Source organism: Diabrotica virgifera, chromosome 4, assembly GCF_917563875.1.
Source record: "Diabrotica virgifera virgifera chromosome 4, PGI_DIABVI_V3a".
NCBI lineage: Eukaryota > Metazoa > Arthropoda > Insecta > Coleoptera > Chrysomelidae > Diabrotica > Diabrotica virgifera.
The window spans coordinates 129,037,634-129,058,219 of record NC_065446.1 but is presented as its reverse complement, the minus strand read 5'-3'; the positions used below and the strand labels follow the sequence as shown (position 1 = coordinate 129,058,219).

General features: G+C 34.2%; 1 protein-coding gene and 1 long non-coding RNA gene across 2 annotated transcripts in view; one reads left to right on the top strand and one right to left on the bottom strand.

Moving 5' to 3' along the window:
- Window positions 1–15,603, top strand: part of LOC114329330 (small integral membrane protein 14) — a 40,939-nt gene extending 25,336 nt beyond the window's left edge. Inside the window, exon 5 of the mRNA XM_028278386.2 lies at window positions 15,477–15,603. Coding sequence (XP_028134187.1) covers window positions 15,477–15,515 — 39 coding nt within the window. The 3' untranslated portion in view covers window positions 15,516–15,603. The remainder of the gene's footprint in view (window positions 1–15,476) is intronic.
- A 237-nt stretch (window positions 15,604–15,840) lies between these two features.
- LOC126883922 (uncharacterized) lies at window positions 15,841–20,332 on the bottom strand. The gene is made up of 2 exons (XR_007697755.1): window positions 18,943–20,332; window positions 15,841–15,952 (listed from the first exon to the last, which is right to left on the bottom strand). It is a non-coding gene; the product is annotated as an uncharacterized LOC126883922 (long non-coding RNA).
- Between the last annotated feature and the right edge of the window lie 254 nt (window positions 20,333–20,586).

Below are 20,586 nucleotides of genomic sequence, written 5' to 3'. Positions count from 1 at the left end.
TTCAATCGCAAATAACTGGAAAAGTATTAACCTACTTAAAATATTCTATACAACGAAAGTTGCTACTAGAATTAGTCAATTTATCCATTTCCGGACTTAGTTTAAACGAGAGTTTTTTCACCCCCGAGACTGTCACCCCCAAGTAAAAGCAACCAACGGCACAAGTTCAACTTTGAAGTGGAGGGTAATTAGAGCTCAAATCCAAATTTTTATGCAATTTACAGTTGACCATGAAAATTACACGGCATCGCCCGTATTTACTAGGCAAATATTAAGTTTTAGGATCCCGACTACAAATAATGAAAAAACTAAAAATACGAATTTTGTTATGTTTGGTATGTGGGGTTATAATAATATTTGGAACAACTTTTAAAAATAACTTTTTCCTATATCTTTAACGCGAAGCAAACTATCGAAAATTCACCCTCTTTGTGGATTAGCAGTAGGCCGCGTTTAAAATTTAAACTTCAGTTGATTATTTTAAAAAAATGTGAACCATCAGCCTGTATGACTATGCAAAGCAAAATTTCAAATTTGTATTTATTTTGATAGCCGAAATATACGGGTGTCTTCATCTTAAATGCGACAAACTGTATACACTAGTTTGTAATAAAGTTCGACCTATTTAATTTACACTTCGGTTTAAAATTTCCTTACAAATTTTAACAATAAACTGTAGTATAGAAACATGAATTTTATTTGAACCAAATGTGAGTTCAATGAACACATCATTTAATTTTAAATTCAACTATAGCTTGTTTAATATGTTGTGTTCAGTTTTACCAAATAAGAATACTTTAAAATAAATAAAAAAAAAAACATAGAGCTATTTTACATAATTTTTTCTACAACCGTGTTAAAAATGCAATTTTTAGCACTCCATAGCAGCATTAAAAAACTTTCACATGCGTGCCTTAAAATTGTACTTTTAACACTTATATCATAAATAACTATTATCAGACATATTGGATTGATTAAATAGCCACGGCGACCTCAGTGCATTTTCATGTGTCCTATTATAGTGACACGTAGTTCACTAGATATGTAACACACGCCAACGACTTGTAGGTACACTCTACTCGTCGTCGCGTTCGACCGCAAAGGGCTAAGATTGTGAGTATTGACTCATTTGCTATACATTCGAACATATTTTTAGATGATGTCATTTAAGCTGAAATAATCTATGATAATGAGTACTTTTTATCACCTGACGAAACAATATTCTGAAAACAAACATAGCATTATTTTGATCAGCGGTGTTCCTTACAAATAAATGTATGGGTCTCCCTTCTACTATTTTTAATTTCTAATTTATGATTTTATTTTGTGTATGCTAATAGGTTTTTTAATGTTTGATGTTATGTATGTTCAGGCGGAGATAGATATCTACTTCGCGCCGTGTGAGCGCCGCGCGTTCGTGGCGCGGTTATTGTTCGTTAAAATTTTTCATTTTGACAAACCTTCTGCGATCCAGAGGAAACTTACGAACGTTTAGTAATTGTAGATAATCATGTCTCTGTCCTGTACTTCTACTACATCTTATTTTGCTATTGTTCTGAAACTATTTTCTTGTGGCATCTTATAGAATTTATTATTTTATGTGGAATAAGCCACAGTTTGAGTTTGAATCAAGTATATTTGACGTTTCAAATAAAAATATCTCTAATAAAATATTTCAAACGTTTCGTGTTGATTTTGAGAGTAAACTAAATGTAAGACCAAATGTTTACCTTGTCCGGATCAAATCATGAGGTTTCGTTCTTCGTTGTTAACTATGGGATCACTGACAGAAGATTTCACTGTAATCATTTATGAATTTTTCTGATATTCTCTGATTTTCTTTCTGCTAATTTTCGGATATTCTTAAGTTAAAGTTGATTTCATCTAATCGAATGAACTTATCATCTTCCAATAAAGTCAACCCTTTCGCGTTTCTGATCTCCTGATATAAAATCGTAAAAATTCTCAAATTTTAAGCGAAAGGCCATATGGGCGATAATTTACGGCGCCGTAAGAGCAGTAAACCTGACGAGGCATTGGTTGACTAACTATTTCATCTACATTTGGTTTTTCAACCAATGCCTCGTCAGGTTTACTGCTCTTATGGCGCCGTAAATTATCGCCCGTATGGCCTTTCACTAAGCGATTGTTTCAGTCCTGAACATTTCAGGGACTACCTTTTTCGCTTTCCGGCGACACAATTTTAATATATCTGCTTGTTCCTACAACCAGAAAACTACCAGAAACAAAATTAGAGAACTATAGGTTCTTCCAAGTTGTGCGTTACCTTTTTCGCTTTCCGGTGACACAATTGTAATGTATCAGCTTGTTTCAACTGCGTAGCTTTACCAGAAACGAAGTTAGAAAACTGTAGGTTCTTTCAAGCCATGTGTTAACTTTTTCGCTTTCAGGTGACACAATTGTAATGTATCAGCTTGTTTCAACTGCGTAGCTTTACCAGAAACGAAGTTAGAAAACTGTAGGTTCTTTCAAGCCATGTGTTAACTTTTTCGCTTTCCGGTGACACAATTGTAATATATCTGCTTGTTTCAACTGCGTTGCTTCGCCAGAAACGAAGTTAGAAAACTATAGGTTCTTCCAAGTTGTGCGTTACCTTCTTCGCTTTCCGGTGACCCAATTATAATATATCTGCTTGTTCCAACTCCGTTGCTTCACCAGAAGCAAAGTTAAAAAACTATAGGCTCTTCTAAGTTGTGCGTTACCTTTTTCGCTTTTCGTTGACACAATTATAATATATCTGCTTGTTCCAACTCCGTTGCTTCACCAGAAGCGAAGTTAGAAAACTATAGGCTCTTCCAAGTTGTGCGTTATCTTTTTCGCTTTCCTGTGACCCAATTATAATATATCTGCTTGTTCCAACTCCGTTGCTTCACCAGAAGCGAAGTTAAAAAACTATAGGCTCTTCCAAGTTTTGCGTCACCTTTTTCGCTTTCCGGTGACACAATTATAATATATCTGCTTGTTCCAACTCCGTTGCTTCACCAGAAACGAAGTTAGAAAACTATAGGTTCTTCCAAGTTGTGCGTCACCTCTTTCGCTTTCCGGTGACACAATTATAATATATCTGCTTGTTCCAACTGCGTTGCTTCACCAGAAACAAAGTTAAATTTTTAGTTTATGAATGTTTTTTTTTATATTGATAACTATTTCCGAAGTGAAAGTCGAAACGTCAAGTAAACTTGATTTCATACTCGAATTGTGGCGTATGCCCAAATAAAATAGTAGATCTTATTTTGTATTTCTCACGCCGGTAAGAAGACAACAATGAAATGACCTTTTTTACATTGGTCCGCATGTACATTTTTTATTTCAGCTTCTATTTCCCTTCAGATATCGGCTTTAAGTTGTTTCTTTAAATGGTTCTTTGTTGAGGATCCCACAATAATGATTTTATACGGTAAACATCAATAAGTTTGATATTTCCTTCCGACAGTTCCGACCACTCCATTACTAACAAATATTCAACTCAGGCGCGCCAAAATCAACAAACCACTCGCAAACCCGTCCAAATACGTATTGCGAACCATCAAAGCGTTTGTTGAAAAACCGACAGAAGTTAGATCGTGGTGCGCCGTGTGCGTGCCGTTTGCGCGCCACTTGAAAACACGTACTAATCTGACTAACATGCTGCGCGCGAGCGCTTCGCACACCGAGCAGAGCGCATATGTATACCCGCCTTTGACTAACACTAATTTTGTCCGTTAATTGTATTATTATGTTTTGTACCGATTCTTTTCTTAGTATTTCTATTAGTTCAGCTTGTTCACATATAAAAAGTTGAAATAAGGCATGACTCAACCATTTTCTTACACTGTCTTCTATAATTTGAATAAATACGAAACATTTATATTCTCGTAATTTTCATCCCTTGCGTACATTTTTTCATTTCTATGCTTCAGTTCATTAATTTTTCGGTTCCATTTTCAGGGGGAAGCGGGTACTCGGGATGCATATATACATTTCGTATATGTATTTGGCACCTAGGAGTTTTCTATTGGTTCCTTGCGGCAAGCGGTCATATTTCAACCAATACGCGGCGAGGTGCCAAACGCCTATACGGAATGTTATTCGGTGCGAAATTCATATACGGAATGTTAAAAATATTCGTAGACGGAAAAAGATAACTTTTTATTAGTCAGTTAAAAGGAGATTGATTTTAAAATACTTGTTAATGTATTATTAAATAAAAATAAAACAATTATAGTATTTGGAATGTTATTTGGTGCAAAATTCATATGCGGAATGTTAAATATTCGTAGACTAAACAAGATGACTTTTTATTAAGTCAGTTAAAGAAGACTGATTTTAAAATATTTTGTTAGTGTATTATTAAATAAAAATAAAACAAGTATAGCATATGGAATGTTATTTGGTGCGAAATTCATATACAGAATGTTAAATGTTCGTAGATAAAAAAACGACTATTTTCGTCTGGTAGCACACAGCCCTAAACTTCAACAGAAATAACAGAATTGAATAGCTGAAACATAAATCTAAATACTATACAACACGTGCAAGTCATTAAAACTTCTGCGAAAGCGAAATAGTCAAATAGAGAAATAATAAAGTCTCTCAGATCTATACCATATCATTCCATTTATAAATTTCGCATCAAATAACATTCCATATAGGTAATAATTGTTTTATTTTCTTTAATGTACATTAACAAAATATTTTAAAATCAGTCTTTTTTAACTGACTTAATAAAAAGTCGTCTTTTTTAGTCAACGAATATTTAACATTCCGCATATGAATTTCGCACCAAATACAGTCTGTTTTAGACTATAACTTAAAATGATATAAGAAAATGGTATACGAAGTTTTGTCACAATGTAAAACAGGAAACAAAATCTGTTAACAGAAAATGTTATACAAATTAGAACATGTCCTAATTGAAAACAATTTTTAGTACACAGGCATGCGCAGTTAGGTTATTTTCGTTATACTGTCACATTGGTTCTTTTAAGGTTAACTTTTCTTTTAAGAAATGTTGCAATGGAAGCAGCTGATAATTTCTTATCCATCATATAACATATCTTTGTAATATAAAATATCAAAGATAAAACTAACTAGGTTAAATGTTGAGCAAATTGAGGTTAAAATATTCTTAAAAGAAAATAAGAAGAAAATTGAGGTTAACAGTACATGTACCATCACAAAAATATAAAAAAGTACTTTTTTCTATGGATGCTATGCAATATGCAACTTCTCTCACCACTTACATACATACATTCAAAACGAACAATTCCTCACGCGAGAGATATTTTTTCTCACGGGTTCTCCTTAACCGTTACCGTAACATGCACAATACAAACACAATTAATGTTGTCAAATAATGTGTTAAAGTAAAACCTACCAGGAATTACCTTTCAAAACTGTTCAAAAATAACTGTTAATTAGAATTTAAAAAAATAAGGTATATAAATTTTAAGAATATTAAATACCTACATGTATATGTATTTTATTTCAATTTGTGCATATAATATACCGAGAAGCACCTAAATTATTTAATTTTGAAGTTTGAACTCTTGACAAAACCGCATCCATAGAAAAAGTACAGTGTACAACGCATGAAAAAATGACATATTTCTCCCTCGCTTGATTTGCGGCCCTCGGCTCGTGCCAACAAACTTCTGCGCTCGTGAGAAATATGACTTTTTTCTCACTTGTTGTACAATATACTATATTAGCATGTAATGCGCAGAATCACACAACATATTCTAATAGGAAAAAGTGACAATTTAACTCAAAAAACTTCTTGTCTTAATATTGTACACACTAATTTCATGTAAAATTTTGTTATATCATTTTCTGTTAACAAAAAAGTATAGTCTAAAATAGTCTAAACATTCCAAATACTATAAATTGTTTTATTTTTATTTAATAATACATTGACAAGTATTTTAAAATCAATCTCCTTTTAACTGACTAATAAAAAGTTATCTTTTTCCGTCTACGTATTTTTAACATTCCGTATATGAATTTCGCACCGAATAACATTCCGTATATGCGTTTGGCACCTCGCCGCGTATTGGTTGAAATATGACCGCGTGCTGCAAAGAGCCAATAGAAAACTCAGGCGCCAAATACATATACGGAATGTTTAGATGCACTCGGGATACTCTTTTACATTACCGGTATAAGATAGACCTACTGCGACCCTACCCACGTGAGCCGTAATTATCTCTCAATTTCCTGGTCCCTGGGAGAGATTATGTTCTAGACCCAATCTCCCACCAAATTACTGAAGTTTCCATTTCCCTATAAGGCACCAATACTCCGTACAATGAATACTCGGACCAAAGGGATGATAAGGAAAGTGGAAAATTTCGAGATGTAGCTTTACAGAAGAATCCTGAGAATATATTTGTAGACAGAGTCACGAATAAAGAAGTCTGGCGAGGACTTTCAAAAAGGAACAGAACTCAATAATAAAATAAAGATCAGAAAACTGCAATACCTTTGCCACGTGATGAGAGGAACAAAATACATATCTACAGATCTACAAATATTCTACAGAATATCAGAGAAATCCCAAAAATTTTTGAAAATGTTTAATTTTTTATTTTTTTTTATTTATATCAAATTAAATCTGTTGTGTATTGGTTCACTTACTCTTGTAACATGCAACCCCACATTATTGTTAGTAAAAGATGGAAAACAAGGAAGAATTTGACAAAATTATGAATGTATTACAAGGATCGTAACAAGGATCCAGATAAAAAATGAAGATATCGAACAAGTAGACCAAATGAAATATTTAGGAGTCTGGATTACAGAAAGTCTAAATCCGAAATCAGAAATTAGATCAAGAATAGAGCAAACAAGAACAGCTTTTTTGAAGATGAGGGAATTTCTGAGTAACCAAAGACTCAATCTGCAAATCCAATATCGCATGGTAAAATGTTATAATATATCCACTCTATCCTTTACGGTGTCGAAGCTTGGACTATTAATGTTGACTTAATGAGAAAGCTGGAAGCTTTTGAGATGTGACTTTTTAGGAGAATTATGAAAATACCGTGGACCGATCATATTACGAAAGAAATGGTGTTACACAGAATGAGAAGAGAAAGAGAACTTTTGACCATCATTAAAAAGAGAAAAACATCATATTTGAGTTGAGTAACAGAAGGCAAAAGGGGTCCGGGTAGACGACAAATATTCTGGCTGAAAAACATTCGTGACTGGACCGGGTTATACACACAGACGCTTTTCAGAAAAGCAGAAGATAGAGACGAATTTACAATGGTTATAGCCAACCTTTAGTAGTGAAGTCGGCACTAAAAGAAGATAAATGTATTGAAAATTTCGATGTACCGTTACAGTTACAGTTATAACAGTAATGGAATTATAGAGCAAAGCAAAGGTAAGAATCACTCGTTTCTCCAGCAATAGTGAGAATGCGATCTTCTCTGACTGTTCTCTTCCTTTTCCCGTACCGGGTCTTCTTTTTCAAGTGCCATGTCCGTTGCGAACGTTGGCTATTAACATGGCAATTCTAATTTTGCTTGCGGCACTTCTGAATAGTTCGACTGATGTGAGCGCGAATCACTTCCGCAGATTTTGGAGCCGCGAGTGTCTTCTCCTGCCTGGCCCTCGCTTTCTGTCTATTTTCCCCTTAGCCCAATAAATGACCGTTTTGGAGTGTAATTTCGAGGGGCAACTCCGAATTGCATGAAAATTTGGATTTAGGCTCTACTTACCCTCCACTTCAAAGTTGAATTTGTGCCGTTGGTTGCTTTTACTTGGGGGTGACATTTACCCCTTCTCGGGGGGTGAAAAACGCGTGTTTAAAATAAGGCCGGAAATGGATAAATTGACTTATTTTAAGCACCTTTTGTTCTATAAAGTTTTTTACGTAAGTCAATACTTTTCGAGTTATTCGCGATTTAAAATGTTAATTTTTCGACAAAAAAACTACGTTTTCAGACCGTTTTTCCCAAATAACTCAAAAAATAAATATTTTATCGAAAAAAATATTTTTAGCAAAAGTGTAGCCTATAAAAAAAACGAAAAAAATGGTGTACCAGTAAAGTCTACAAATTGAGTAGAAGCAAAGTTGTAGCTCATAAAAAATACGTTCTTATTCGTCTAATTCCAAATCGAATAATTCAACGCGAAATCACCGAAGAAAGAAGCGTTTTTCGGGAAAACCTTATTAACATTTTAAAAGTATCGAAAAAAAAAGCTTATTATTTGTTTTTTACAAAAGGTTACAGCATCAAAAATAAACGAGTTACACTAAAAAAAAAGTTGGCCCTTTTTTTGGTAAAAAAAAATCGTGAAAACCTCCCTCCATTTAGCACCCTAAATGAAATTAATCGTTTGGCCTTACCATCTATTTTAACTGTATGTGTATTGTTTATATGATCTGTAAGTTTGATTGGTTTGAAGTGCTTATTTTAGAAAACATTTGGTTTTATAGTAAAAAAAAATTTTTTTTTTAAATTTCATTTTTTCAAAATAACTTAAAAAGTATTAGTGATAAGAAAAATCTTAAAGAGTAAAAAAATGTAGGTTTTGCTATTATAAATATGCTAGTTTCATTTTGTTTCTCCGTAAGACAAAAATTTGTTAAGATATGTTTGTACAAAATTTGCCATACACTCGTGATGAGTGACCCATTCAAGCTTTTTCAATTATAACCTTTTCAAAAATAAACACTTTAAACCGGTGAGACTGACAGATCATATAAAAAAAATAGATAGGTAAGTAAATTGTTTGTAAAGCGGTAGCGATTAATTTCATTTGGGGAGCTAAACACGGCGATATTTTCATGATTTTTTACAAAAAAAAGAGGGCTAACTTTATTTTGAGCGTAACTCGCTTATTTTTAATGCTAAAACTTTTGTTAACAATTAAAACAAAGCTTTTTATAAACACTTTAAAAAAAAGTTCAAATGGGTTTTTCCCGAAAAGTGCTTAATTTTTCGGTGATTTCACCTTGAAATATTCGATTTGGAATTAGTCGAATAAGAACGTATTTTTCATGAGCTACAACTTTGTTTTTATTTGATTGATAGACTTTACTGATACACCATTTTTTTTTTTGGTTTTTTATAAGCTATACTTTTGCTAAGGATATTTTTTTCGATAAAATATTTACTTTTTGAGTTATTTGCGAAAAACCGTCTGAAAACATAGTTTTTTGTCGAAAAATCAACATTTTCAATGGCAAATAACTCAAAAAGTATTGACTTGCGTAAAAAACTCTATAGAACAAAAGTTGCTTAAAATCAGTCAATTTATCCATTTCCAGTCTTATCTTGAACGTATGTTTTTTCACCTCCGAGAAGGGGTGACTGTCACCCCGCAAGTAAAAGCAACCAACGGTTCAATTTCAACTTTGAAGTGGAGGGTAAGTAAAACCTAAATCCAAATTTTCATGCAATTCGGAGTTGCCCCTGAAAATTACACGGTATCGCCGAATTTCCCGTTCATTTACTGGGCTACCTGGACAATCAATAATTGCAGTAGAGGGTACTTATCGTGTCTCAATATGTGGCCTAGATATTCAAGTTTCTTTTGTTTAATTGTGCTCACGATTTCTTTCTCTTTCCCGATTCTGTGGATTACCTCTATGTTGGTGACATGTTCGGTCCAAGATATACGAAGAATGCGTCGGTACACCCACATTCGAGTGCTTCTAGTTTTTTCGTGAGCGTCTCTGTCGGCGTCCAGACCTCCATACGATACAGTAAGATCGGAAAAATATAGCATTTAATTAGAAGTAGTCTTAGGGGAAGAGATAAATCCTTGCTTATGAGGAGCTTTTTCATATTGTTTTTCATATTTTTCATTTTGCATTTACGTTGGGGCCAAGATATACATAAGATTCTACATGGTGAATTAGTATGTTGTTTATCCGTAACTGTCGAGCAGGTTGTTGCTTTTTGCTTATCAGCTTCCATTTTGTCTTCTTGAAGTTGAGGCTCAGGCCGTATTCATCACTAACGAAATTAACCCTGTCCATTGCCTGTTGTAATTCCCGTACCGGGTATCTTTTGATAAAATTGGGTCTAAACAGTTATGCACTGTGTAATCAACATTCAATTGTCTTGTCACAGATCTTTGGGCTTCATTTTTCAGTAATGTATCAATCTAAACAGATTTTAGATATTTTTCTATCGCTATTAAGAAATACACAATAGTAAGATATTTCAGAAATTCTTTAGAGCACTATAATTCTTCACATAGTACTTCACGGAGCTTCTTTGATTGGTAAATAATGAGCTCTGAGAATATTATGGTTTAATAGGTTTTGCGATTTGGTTTACTCTCTTTACATGATATCTATCTAGCTTCTCAATGCACCTGATAATTCTTCTTCACGTGCCATATCAGAACTACCCGACGTTGGCGATCACCATTGCGAAGGCTTCTCGATCTTCTGCAATGTGGAATAATTGTACTGTATTTGATAGAATCCATTCACGAATGTTTTTTAACCAAGAGACTTGTTTTCTTTCTACATCTCTACGGCCCTCTATTTTGCCTTTAAGGATCAGTTGTAATATTTTACATCGACTTCCCCTCACTATATGTCCCAGATAAGACAATGTCGATGTTTAACAGTCTTTAGCAGTTCTCTATCTTTGTTGACCCTCCTGAGTACTTCATTAGTTTTTCTTGCTGTTCAGCGTATCTTCAGCATCCGTCTATGAATCCACATTTCCAATGCTTCAATTCTGTTCATGATCGATACTTTTAGCGTCCACACTTCTGCACTATACAAAAGTACGGACCAAACATAGCACTTAACCATTCTGTGTCTTAGCTCTAAACTGAGATGATTATTGCAAAGAAATGAATTCATTTTCATAAAAGTAGTTTTAGTCATTGCTGTTCTACGTTTTATTTCTATGGATCTAGTTGGTCCGTTATCACAGTTCCCAAATATGGGACCGTTTAAGTATTACGTAACGCAGGTTGGGGGGGGGGTCAAAAATCTCGTTACGTAATAGTTAAACGCCCATTAGAGTGCGTTACGCAGGGGGGAGGGGGAGTCAAAGCTTTTCATCGGGATGTGGGTCAGGACTAAACACTAAAAATTTGGTTTTGTTTGAGTTTATTTTAATGCCCATTTCCTCTCCTACGTCGTGAATACGATCCAGCAGAATTTGGAGACCTTCAATATTATCTGACAGAATTAGTGTATCGTCTGCATATCTAATCACGTTAAGTAGTTCTCCGTTGATTTTTATTCCATATGGCTGTCTCTCAAGTGCCTTTTTAAATAACTGGTCCGAGTAAACATTGAACAATGTTGGCGACAAAATGCAACCTTGTCTGACTCCTCGTTGTATGGGGATTTCATCGGTGTAGTTATCTCCATGTGTATCCAAAAATCCTTTCCGATTATCCAACCCACAGGAGTAAACCTAATGCACCAGAAAAATCATTGGGGAAGGCAACGGGAAACCACTCCAATTATTTCTCCCGAGTAAAGTTAACATGGCGCAATCCAAACATAATCAGAGTATTACTGATCATGGATCTCGGAAACCAAGATCCGGCAGGGAAGGGTGCGCACCAGACTGTAGGGCCTTCCCGGTCGTCACCACACGAAACCCCTACAATTTAAAAAGTACGACAACTTTAAAAATGTCTAGCAGTACAATCAGATTAGGCACATGGAATGTTAAAAGCCTCTATGCAGCAGGCAAGCTCAGTAACTTAGTTCAAGAGGTTAAACGCTTAAAAATTGATATAATGGGCATCAGTGAGCTCCGCTGGCCTGGAGCGGGAACATGTGAACAAAATGAAGGCACACTATACTATTCTGGAAGTGTAGAAGATGACGTACATCATAGGAATGGAGTTGGCATATTTATAACATCTAAATTCAAGAAATATGTAAAAAAATTTGTACCTGTAAATGACAGACTAGCGATACTCCAATTAAATAGTAAACCATTTAATGTCAATGTTATCCAGATATATGCCCCTACTTCAGAAAAGAAATATGACAATGATGATGAATCATTCTATAGTCAATTAAAACAGACACTTAACAATCTAAAAAGGAACGAAATCACATATATTATTGGAGATTTTAACGCGAAAATTGGTCAAGGACGAAGATCTGACCTGATAGGTGGATATGGACTAGGGGAGAGCAATGAAAGAGGCGATAGATTATACCAGTTCTGTCAAGAACATGACATGATAATCGCAAATACATGGTTCAAATTACACAAAAGAAGATTATATACATGGAAGGGACCAGGAGATAACTCGCTTCATATAATTAGAAATCAGATAGATTATATTCTAGTAAACAAGAGATTTAAGAATGGTGTCAAGAGATCAACGACATATCCTGGTGCAGATATCCGTTCAGACCATAACCCTCTAATAGCTGACATCCAAGTGAAGCTCAAAAAAGTCAAAGAAAACCCCAAAACACCAAAATTACATATATCAGCATCCAACAAAACGCTAATAGAAAATGACCTGAATAATCAGCTAAAGAATTCAACAAATGAAAACAATACAGAAATATGGAACACGTTTAAATATCTTACCTGGAAAGTAATGGAAAAATATACGACAACGATGCAGAGGCACAAAAAACAACAATGGATGACTGATGAAATCCTGGAATTGATGGAGCAGAGAAGAAAACTGAAAGATAACAAAACAGAATACAAAGAAAAACAAAAACTAATTAAACAAAAAATAAAGGTAGCTAAAGAAAAATGGATGGAGGATAAATGCAAGGAATTAGAAAAGTTGAATGGAAAACATGATACGTTTAATATGTTTAAAAAAGTTAGAGAAGTAGCTGGTCTTTATTATAAGAAAACTCCACATACTATAACCGATTCGTCGGGAAAAATGATAATAGACGAACACGAAATCCGAACTACCTGGTATAATTATATAAATGAACTGTATAATGATGATAGACCCGAAGAACTGGACACTTTAGATGAAGGTGAAGGACCAGAAATACTAAAATCAGAAATACAACATGCTATAAAATTGGTAAAAAACAAGAAAGCCGTTGGTCCCGACAACATACCTACAGAAATGTTAAAGCTCATAAATGAGGAAAACATTGGAATACTAGTCAAACTTTTCAATGATGTTTATTCGACTGGTGATATCCCTGAAGATTGGTTAAAGTCCGAATTCATAACCCTACCAAAAAAACAACGTCCAAAAAACTGTAGCGACTATAGAATGATAAGCCTTATGAGCCACACCTTGAAAATCTTTCTACGTATCATCCACAGTAGAATCAGAGATAAATGTGAAGAAGACCAGGATGAAACACAATTTAGCTTCAGAAATGGACTGGGAACCCGGGACGCACTCTTTGCACTAAATGTGTTATTGCAGAAATGCCGAGATCAAAGGAAAGACGTCTTTGCTGTATTTATTGACTATGAGAAGGCCTTTGATCGAGAACAACATCACAAATTAATTAAAATACTAAAGGATAAAGGAGTTGATAGTCAAGGTGTACGAATCATAGAAAAATTATACTGGCGTCAAACAGCGACAGATTGCATAAATGGAAAATCAACAGAAATATGCAAAATACAAAGAGGCGTCAGACAGGGTTGTATACTGTCCCCACTGTTGTTCAATTTGTATTCAGATAGAATATTTAAGGAATCGCTGCATAATTTGGAATGGGGTGTGAAGGTTAATGGAATTCTGATAAATACAATCAGATATGCAGACGATACAGTTATTTTAAGTGATGATATGAATGGATTACAACACCTTTTAAATGCCATTGACAGAGTGGGAAGAGAGTTTGGCCTAAATATAAACTGTTCAAAAACAAAGTACATGGTATTTAGCCGTTTGGCCCATCAAGATTCACGGTTATATGTTGATGGTCATATGATTCAAAGAGTACCCAGTTTTAAATATCTTGGGGTTGCCATATTACTGAACAACTAGATCCAGATAAAGAGATAAAATGTAGAATCGAGATAGCCCGCACGACATTTTTAAAAATGAGGTCATTCTTCTGTAATGATACCTTGCAACTTCAACTTCGAAAACGCATGATTAAATGCTACATTTGGTCAGTCCTCTTGTATGGTGTCGAAGCATGGACATTAAAAATATCCACCATTAACCGTTTGGAGGCCTTTGAAATGTGGCTGCACAGACGTATTCTAAAAATACCATGGACGGCTATGCTGACAAATGTGGCAGTCCTTAAGAGAGCAAATGCTACCCGCGAGCTGCTTGATAACATCAAATATAGAAAGATGGCCTATTTTGGACACGTAGTAAGGGGAGACCGGTATAATATTCTTCAACTTATTATGATGGGTAAAATCGAAGGACGCAGAGGAATTGGTAGAAAGCAGGCCTCTTGGTTGAAGAATATCTGGGAGTGGACAGGAATAGAGAAAGCAGAACACCTATTTAGAATAGCTCGAGACAGAGACAGTTTCGCCATGTTAATCGCCAACGTCAAGGGGACTTGATAGGGTACGTTAAGAAGAAGTTATCTCCAATGTTTACGATAGCAGTTTGATTCCAGTACAAATTTTTAATGACACGAATATCTTTGTCATTTATTCCGATATTTTTCACTATTTGCTTTAATTTTACATGTTGTACTTTATCGAATGCCTTTTCGAAGTACACGAAACATGCAAATACATATTTTCTTTGGTCACGGCATTTTTGTAATAGGATGTTAAGCGCAAAAAGTGCTTCCCTGGTTCCCATAGCATTTCTAAAACCAAATTGGGTATCTTCGAGATCTTCTTCGCATTTGCGTCTAATTCTGTTCTGAAATATTCTTAGGAAAATCTTAACAAGTGTGGCTCATTAGGCTAATTAATGGATATTCTGAGCATTTTCTCTCATTGTGTTTTTAGGTATTGCGACAAAGATGGATTTGAGCCAATCTGTGGGAATCAGTCCGGTGTTATATATTGAATTAAAAAGTCTTACTACTACTTTTTTATGTTATCATGCAACTATTATTCAGCAACTCAGTTGGTGTATCATCTGGACCACAAGCTTTTCTAATTTTAGCATTATTTATACCTGATAATTCATTTAATTTAATTAGCATAAAACAAATTAAAAGAAAATGGAGAAATATATAAAAACTCCTAAATTTTGTGGGTGGCCCGTTTTCTCTGACACGCAGTGGTGTATTTTAGGAAATCGTAACGTTGGAAGGTGGTAAGTCTCATGTGTGCAATCTCGGAGAGTAGTTTAATTGCTCGTCTAACTAGATTTTTAGAGCAGTAGTGAACACAGTTCAAATAATCATAATGGTCGTCAACCTTCGAAAGAAGACTGCACCTTAAGAAGAAGTGTCTACATTTTTCTATAGAAAAAAGTTTTTTTAATCAAAAATCGACATGTTTTACAATTTTATTTTAAAGTCCTAATATCGACTGATGTATTCCGAATATGCAGTATAGTGTTAATTAACTAAATATATTTTTTCTGTGTTTTAGAATTCTGATGGTGCCCCACCAAGTTCCACCTCCAATTAAACTTCTTAGAAGGTAAACTAATTAGGCAAAAAACTATCCTTATCTTTGGGGTACGGTATTTTGGTTTAAATATACACATAAAAATATTCTTTTGCTTTGTTTTCTTTACATAATTTTAGTAGATCTGAATTTATTGGTCGGGAGATTGTTGTATTACTTTTTAGTTTATAATGGCAATTGCCTGTGCACTGATTGCATAAACTGGGTCTTTCGGTTTAAAATTAATTCATATTTCACAGTATTAAACACAAGCTGATATTAAAATTATAGGAAATTATATTTTTGTTGAAAAATAAAACAATTTTTAACATGGCGACCGGTAATATTGTTTTCTTTTTGTTTAAAAATGGTTTAGAGCTAATCTCCAAAAAGTGCTGACTTTCGGCGTACACTGTTGCGCTTGAAATTTTAGTATTTGTTGTGATTTTTATTCTTCCCTTAGTAGTGTAGGAAACAGAGGTTGAACCTTGCAAAATGGACACAAGTCCGGTTTTATTTTTTTTCTGGTAGATCAAAGGGTGCTTATTATAAGACTAACTTTTTCTGAAAAAATTTCGCCCCGGAACCCCCTTTTTCATCCCTTTAAAGGGGGTAATTTGTGGTTTTTGCGGAACGTAGCCCTTCCTGTACCTTTTACAAAAAAAAATTTTTATAGAAATATGAAGCGGACTATATTTTCTATGATTTATTTCCCGACAGCATATGTCTATCATCCACCGTTTAGCGGGGGTGGCGCCCCAAAGTTGACAAGTTTTTAAAAAAGATGTTTTTAAAAAATATATATTTTTCCCTAACTGTAATGGAAATTAGGAAGAAATCCTGCGACAAGTATTCACAAATAAGTGACTGATTTTTTGGTATAGGTTTCACTTAAGGGTAATTAGCCTATTTTTAATTACAGGGTGTTACATTTTAAAAAACTCCTTTTTATACCATCTGAACCGTTTATGCTAGAGTAAAAAGACTTTCAGCGATTACCCACGTATTGGTGCTATTTACAAATTTCTATAATTTACCCCCATTTTTTCCTCGGAACCACCCCAAAAAAAGAAGAATTAATAAATAAAGTGATTTTCTTGAAATCCTTCACACACAATGCCCTTTATTAATATGCTTCATATATCATTTTGTGCACGTTATTATTATTCATGCATGGACACCAAAAGCGATTTCCTAGTTCAACCCCTGTAGCCAAAAATAAATAAATAAAATGGGGGTTGAAACTTTTTTTTTGTTTTTTGCTTTTTGATCCATACGGGCATATGCTTCATCAATAGTGCTTTTTAAAAATATATATGGTTATTGCAACATTCCTGCGGAAACCACCCCTATCCTTGAAAATATACTGCAGAAACTACCCCTATCCCTTGGCGAGCATGTTTTTACGATTTCCTCATTACTTATGCATTCTTTTTAAACAAAACTTATACAAGGTTAAAGACCACTATTTACTCTAAAAATTAGGTTCTATTCATTTTTTTCGTATAAGCAACCGTTACGGCACAGTGGCGCCGTAAACTTCGTGATATGCTTTGGCGGGCTCCAGTTTTTGTTTTTTATTTCGTCACTTGTTTGTTTTATTGATAAAGTACTTATGTAAAATAAAACAACACAGTGTAAGCTACAAATTATGACCTATACACATTTTACATTCTTTGCCCCCCAAAGCCACAGTGGTGGCCCAAAATCAATTTTTGCATATTTTCGCCACCTACACGCATTTTATTTCATTAATGCTACCTTAATAGCACAATATTTACCCTTAAGTGGTCGCTAAGCAGTGGTGTATCCAGGGAGGGGTGATGGGGGCGATCACCCCCCCCTCAAACCAAAAGTGATATTATATTTAAAGATTATAAAAATATTCATTTATTTTTATAGAAATACTTATATTATTATTTTTATAATGATGGCGTACTTTTTATGTTTTAGCGACAGTGGCGGATCCAGCATCGTTAAGGGGGGTGCCAATTGGCTAAATTTCTATAAAAATAAATGAATATTTTTATAATCTTTAAATATAATATCACTTTGGGTGTGAGAGGGGGGGGTGATCGCCCCCATCACCCCTCCCTGGATCCGCCACTGCTTAGCGACCACTTAAGGGTGAATATTGTGCTATTAAGGTAGCATTAATGAAATAAAATGCGTGTAGGTGGCGAAGAAAATATGCAAAAATTGATTTTGGGCCACCACTGTGGCTTTGGGGGGCAAAGAATGTAAAATGTGTATAGGTCATAATTTGTAGCTTACACTGTGTTGTTTTATTTTACATAAGTACTTTATCAATAAAACAAACAAGTGATGAAATAAAAAGCAAAAACTGGAGCCCGCCAAAGCATATCACGAAGTTTACGGCGCCACTGTGCCGTAACGGTTGCTTATACGAAAAAAATGAATAGAGCCTAATTTTTAGAGTTAATAGTGGTCTTTAACCTTGTATAAGTTTTGTTTAAAAATAATGCATAGGTAATGAGAAAATCGTAAAAACATGCTCGCCAAGGGATAGGGGTAGTTTCTGCAGTATATTTTCAAGGATAGGGATGGTTTCCGCAGGAATGTTGCAATAACCATATATATTTTTGAAAAGCAAAATTGATGAAGCATATGCCCATATGGATCAAAAAGCAAAAAACAAAAAAAAAATTCAACCCACATTTTATTTATTTTTTTTTTGGCTACAGGGGTTGCACTAGGAAATCGCTTTTGGTGTCCATGCATGGGTAATAATAACGGGCACAAAATGATATATGAAGCATATTAATAAAGGGCATTGTGTGTGAAGGATTTCAAGAAAATCACTTTATTTATTAATTATTCTTTTTTTTGGGGTGGTTCCGAGGAAAAAATGGGGGTAAGTTATACAAATTTTTAAATAGCACCAGTACGTGGGTAATCTCTGAAAGTCTTTTTACTCTAGCATAAACGGTTCAGATGGTATAAAAAGGGGTTTTTTTAAAATGTAACACCCTGTAATTAAAAATAGGGCAATTACCCTTAAGTGAAACCTATACCAAAAAATCAGTCACTTATTTGTGAAAAATTGTCGCAGGTCTTTTTCTTAATTTCCGTTACAGTTAGGGAAAAATATATATTTTTTAAAAACATCTTTTTTAAAAACTTGTCAACTTTGGGGCGCCACCCCCGCTAAACGGTGGATGATAGACATATGCTGTCGGGTAATAAATCATAGAAAATATAGTCATCTTCATATTTCTATACAAAAAAATTTTTGTAAAAGGTACAGGAATGGCTACGTTCCGCAAAAACCACAAATTACCCCCTTTAAAGGGGTGAAAAAGGGGGTTCCGGGGCGAAATTTTTTCAGAAAAAGTTAGTCTTACAATAAGCACCCCTTGATCTACCAGAAAAAAAATAAAACCGGACTTGTGTCCATTTTGCAAGGTTCAGCCTCTGTTTCCTACACTATAGTAATAAAAGTTCATGCAAAAAACAAAGAATACTGTATTCAGACAAGAATGTAGTACAATGATCAAAATGTTTAAGACAAGGCACTAAGTCAATTCATAAAATCTATACACATAGAGCATTCAGTCCACACATGCACATACAAGGTGAATATTAAATTACTCATGAAAGCAGTGACACAGACTAAAATTTGTGTTGCCATTCTGCTTATTGCTCTTTCAAAACGTGTAACAACGCCGATAAAAGAAAAATATATTTTTTACCTAAATTATAAGCGCTTTTTAATCAGTAGCGTCAATTTTACATATTTATCTGACTTTAATTTTGCAGCTCAATTACAAGCCTTTTTTAATCAATAGCGTCAATTTTACCATTCGTTTCGTTGAATTTAATAACTCAATATATTTAAGAGGGTGATCAAAAAGTTCCTGGACAAATACTTAAAAAATCATCTAAAAATTAAATAAACACTCTCTATTTGCTTAATTTACTACATTATACCCTTTAAGAGACTCCCCTTTTGATGAATATACATTTCCGACATCGTTTCTATAGTCGAAAAGACTAGTTTGGTTATTTTAGAATCCATTGTTTTTTTTTTCAGTTGATTCTGAAATGCTCTCTTGAGCTTGAGAATCAATAAATAGTCTACAGGGATAGGCTTGGTGAATAAGGAGGTTGCCTTATCACAAACAAGCTATTTTCCGCAGAAATTGGGAACGAGCAACGAAGAATGAAGTGGTGCGTTTTTTCCTACACCTGTTATGCTTTTGGCGATGTATTTTTTTGACTTTCATTAAAAGGATTGTATCTTTGTTTCTTCCACCTATGATAATGCGTTTCAAAAATTCTCGTTACCATTTATCCCTCCAATAAGCTCCTAAAAAGCCTGAATTCAGTGGTGTTTCTGTCTCAGAATCATTTTGCTAATGTTTATACTTTTTATTATTCTTTGTCGTTTTATGCCGTTTTCTGTCACTTTGAGCCCTCATTTTCTCTCCTTTGATACCGATGATCTTCTTTTTGAAAAATTTCGCCAAAGTCTGTACCTAATTTAACCAAAGTGACTCAAACACTGAAAAATATCCAAAAATTGCCTAAAACTTCAAAGCATAAAAGAACAGTAGAGATTACCGGTCTCGTTAAACATTTGATGCCGATTGTGTGTCGCAATTTAAAAAATCCTGGGGCTTCGTGATCAGTCCTCATATATTAACTTCTCTTTTTATCCTATGTGCAATATCTGAACTTGTTATTCGACATTCCTATCTTCTAGTTACCAATTTTTGTACAAAATCTGATTCGAAACAATGTAAATATCTTGTACAATTTTCAAAAAGATTTTATGTATAAATAAATTTTTAAAATTATATAATAAATACCTTAGCATTGTATTGTTTGTTTTATTGTTTATTGAGTAATTGTCATACATTTGAATAACATGAATGAAATTGCCGATGGAAAAGGTTGATAAATACCTATTCTAGGAACCTGGATTTCAGACAATAATGATCAAAGAACAGAAATAAGGCCCAGGATAGAAATAGCAAGAAATATGTTTGTAAAAATAAAAACAATTCTCTGCAACAAAGACCTTAGAGAACTGAGAGTAAGAGATTTGCGATGCAACCTGTTTTCGATG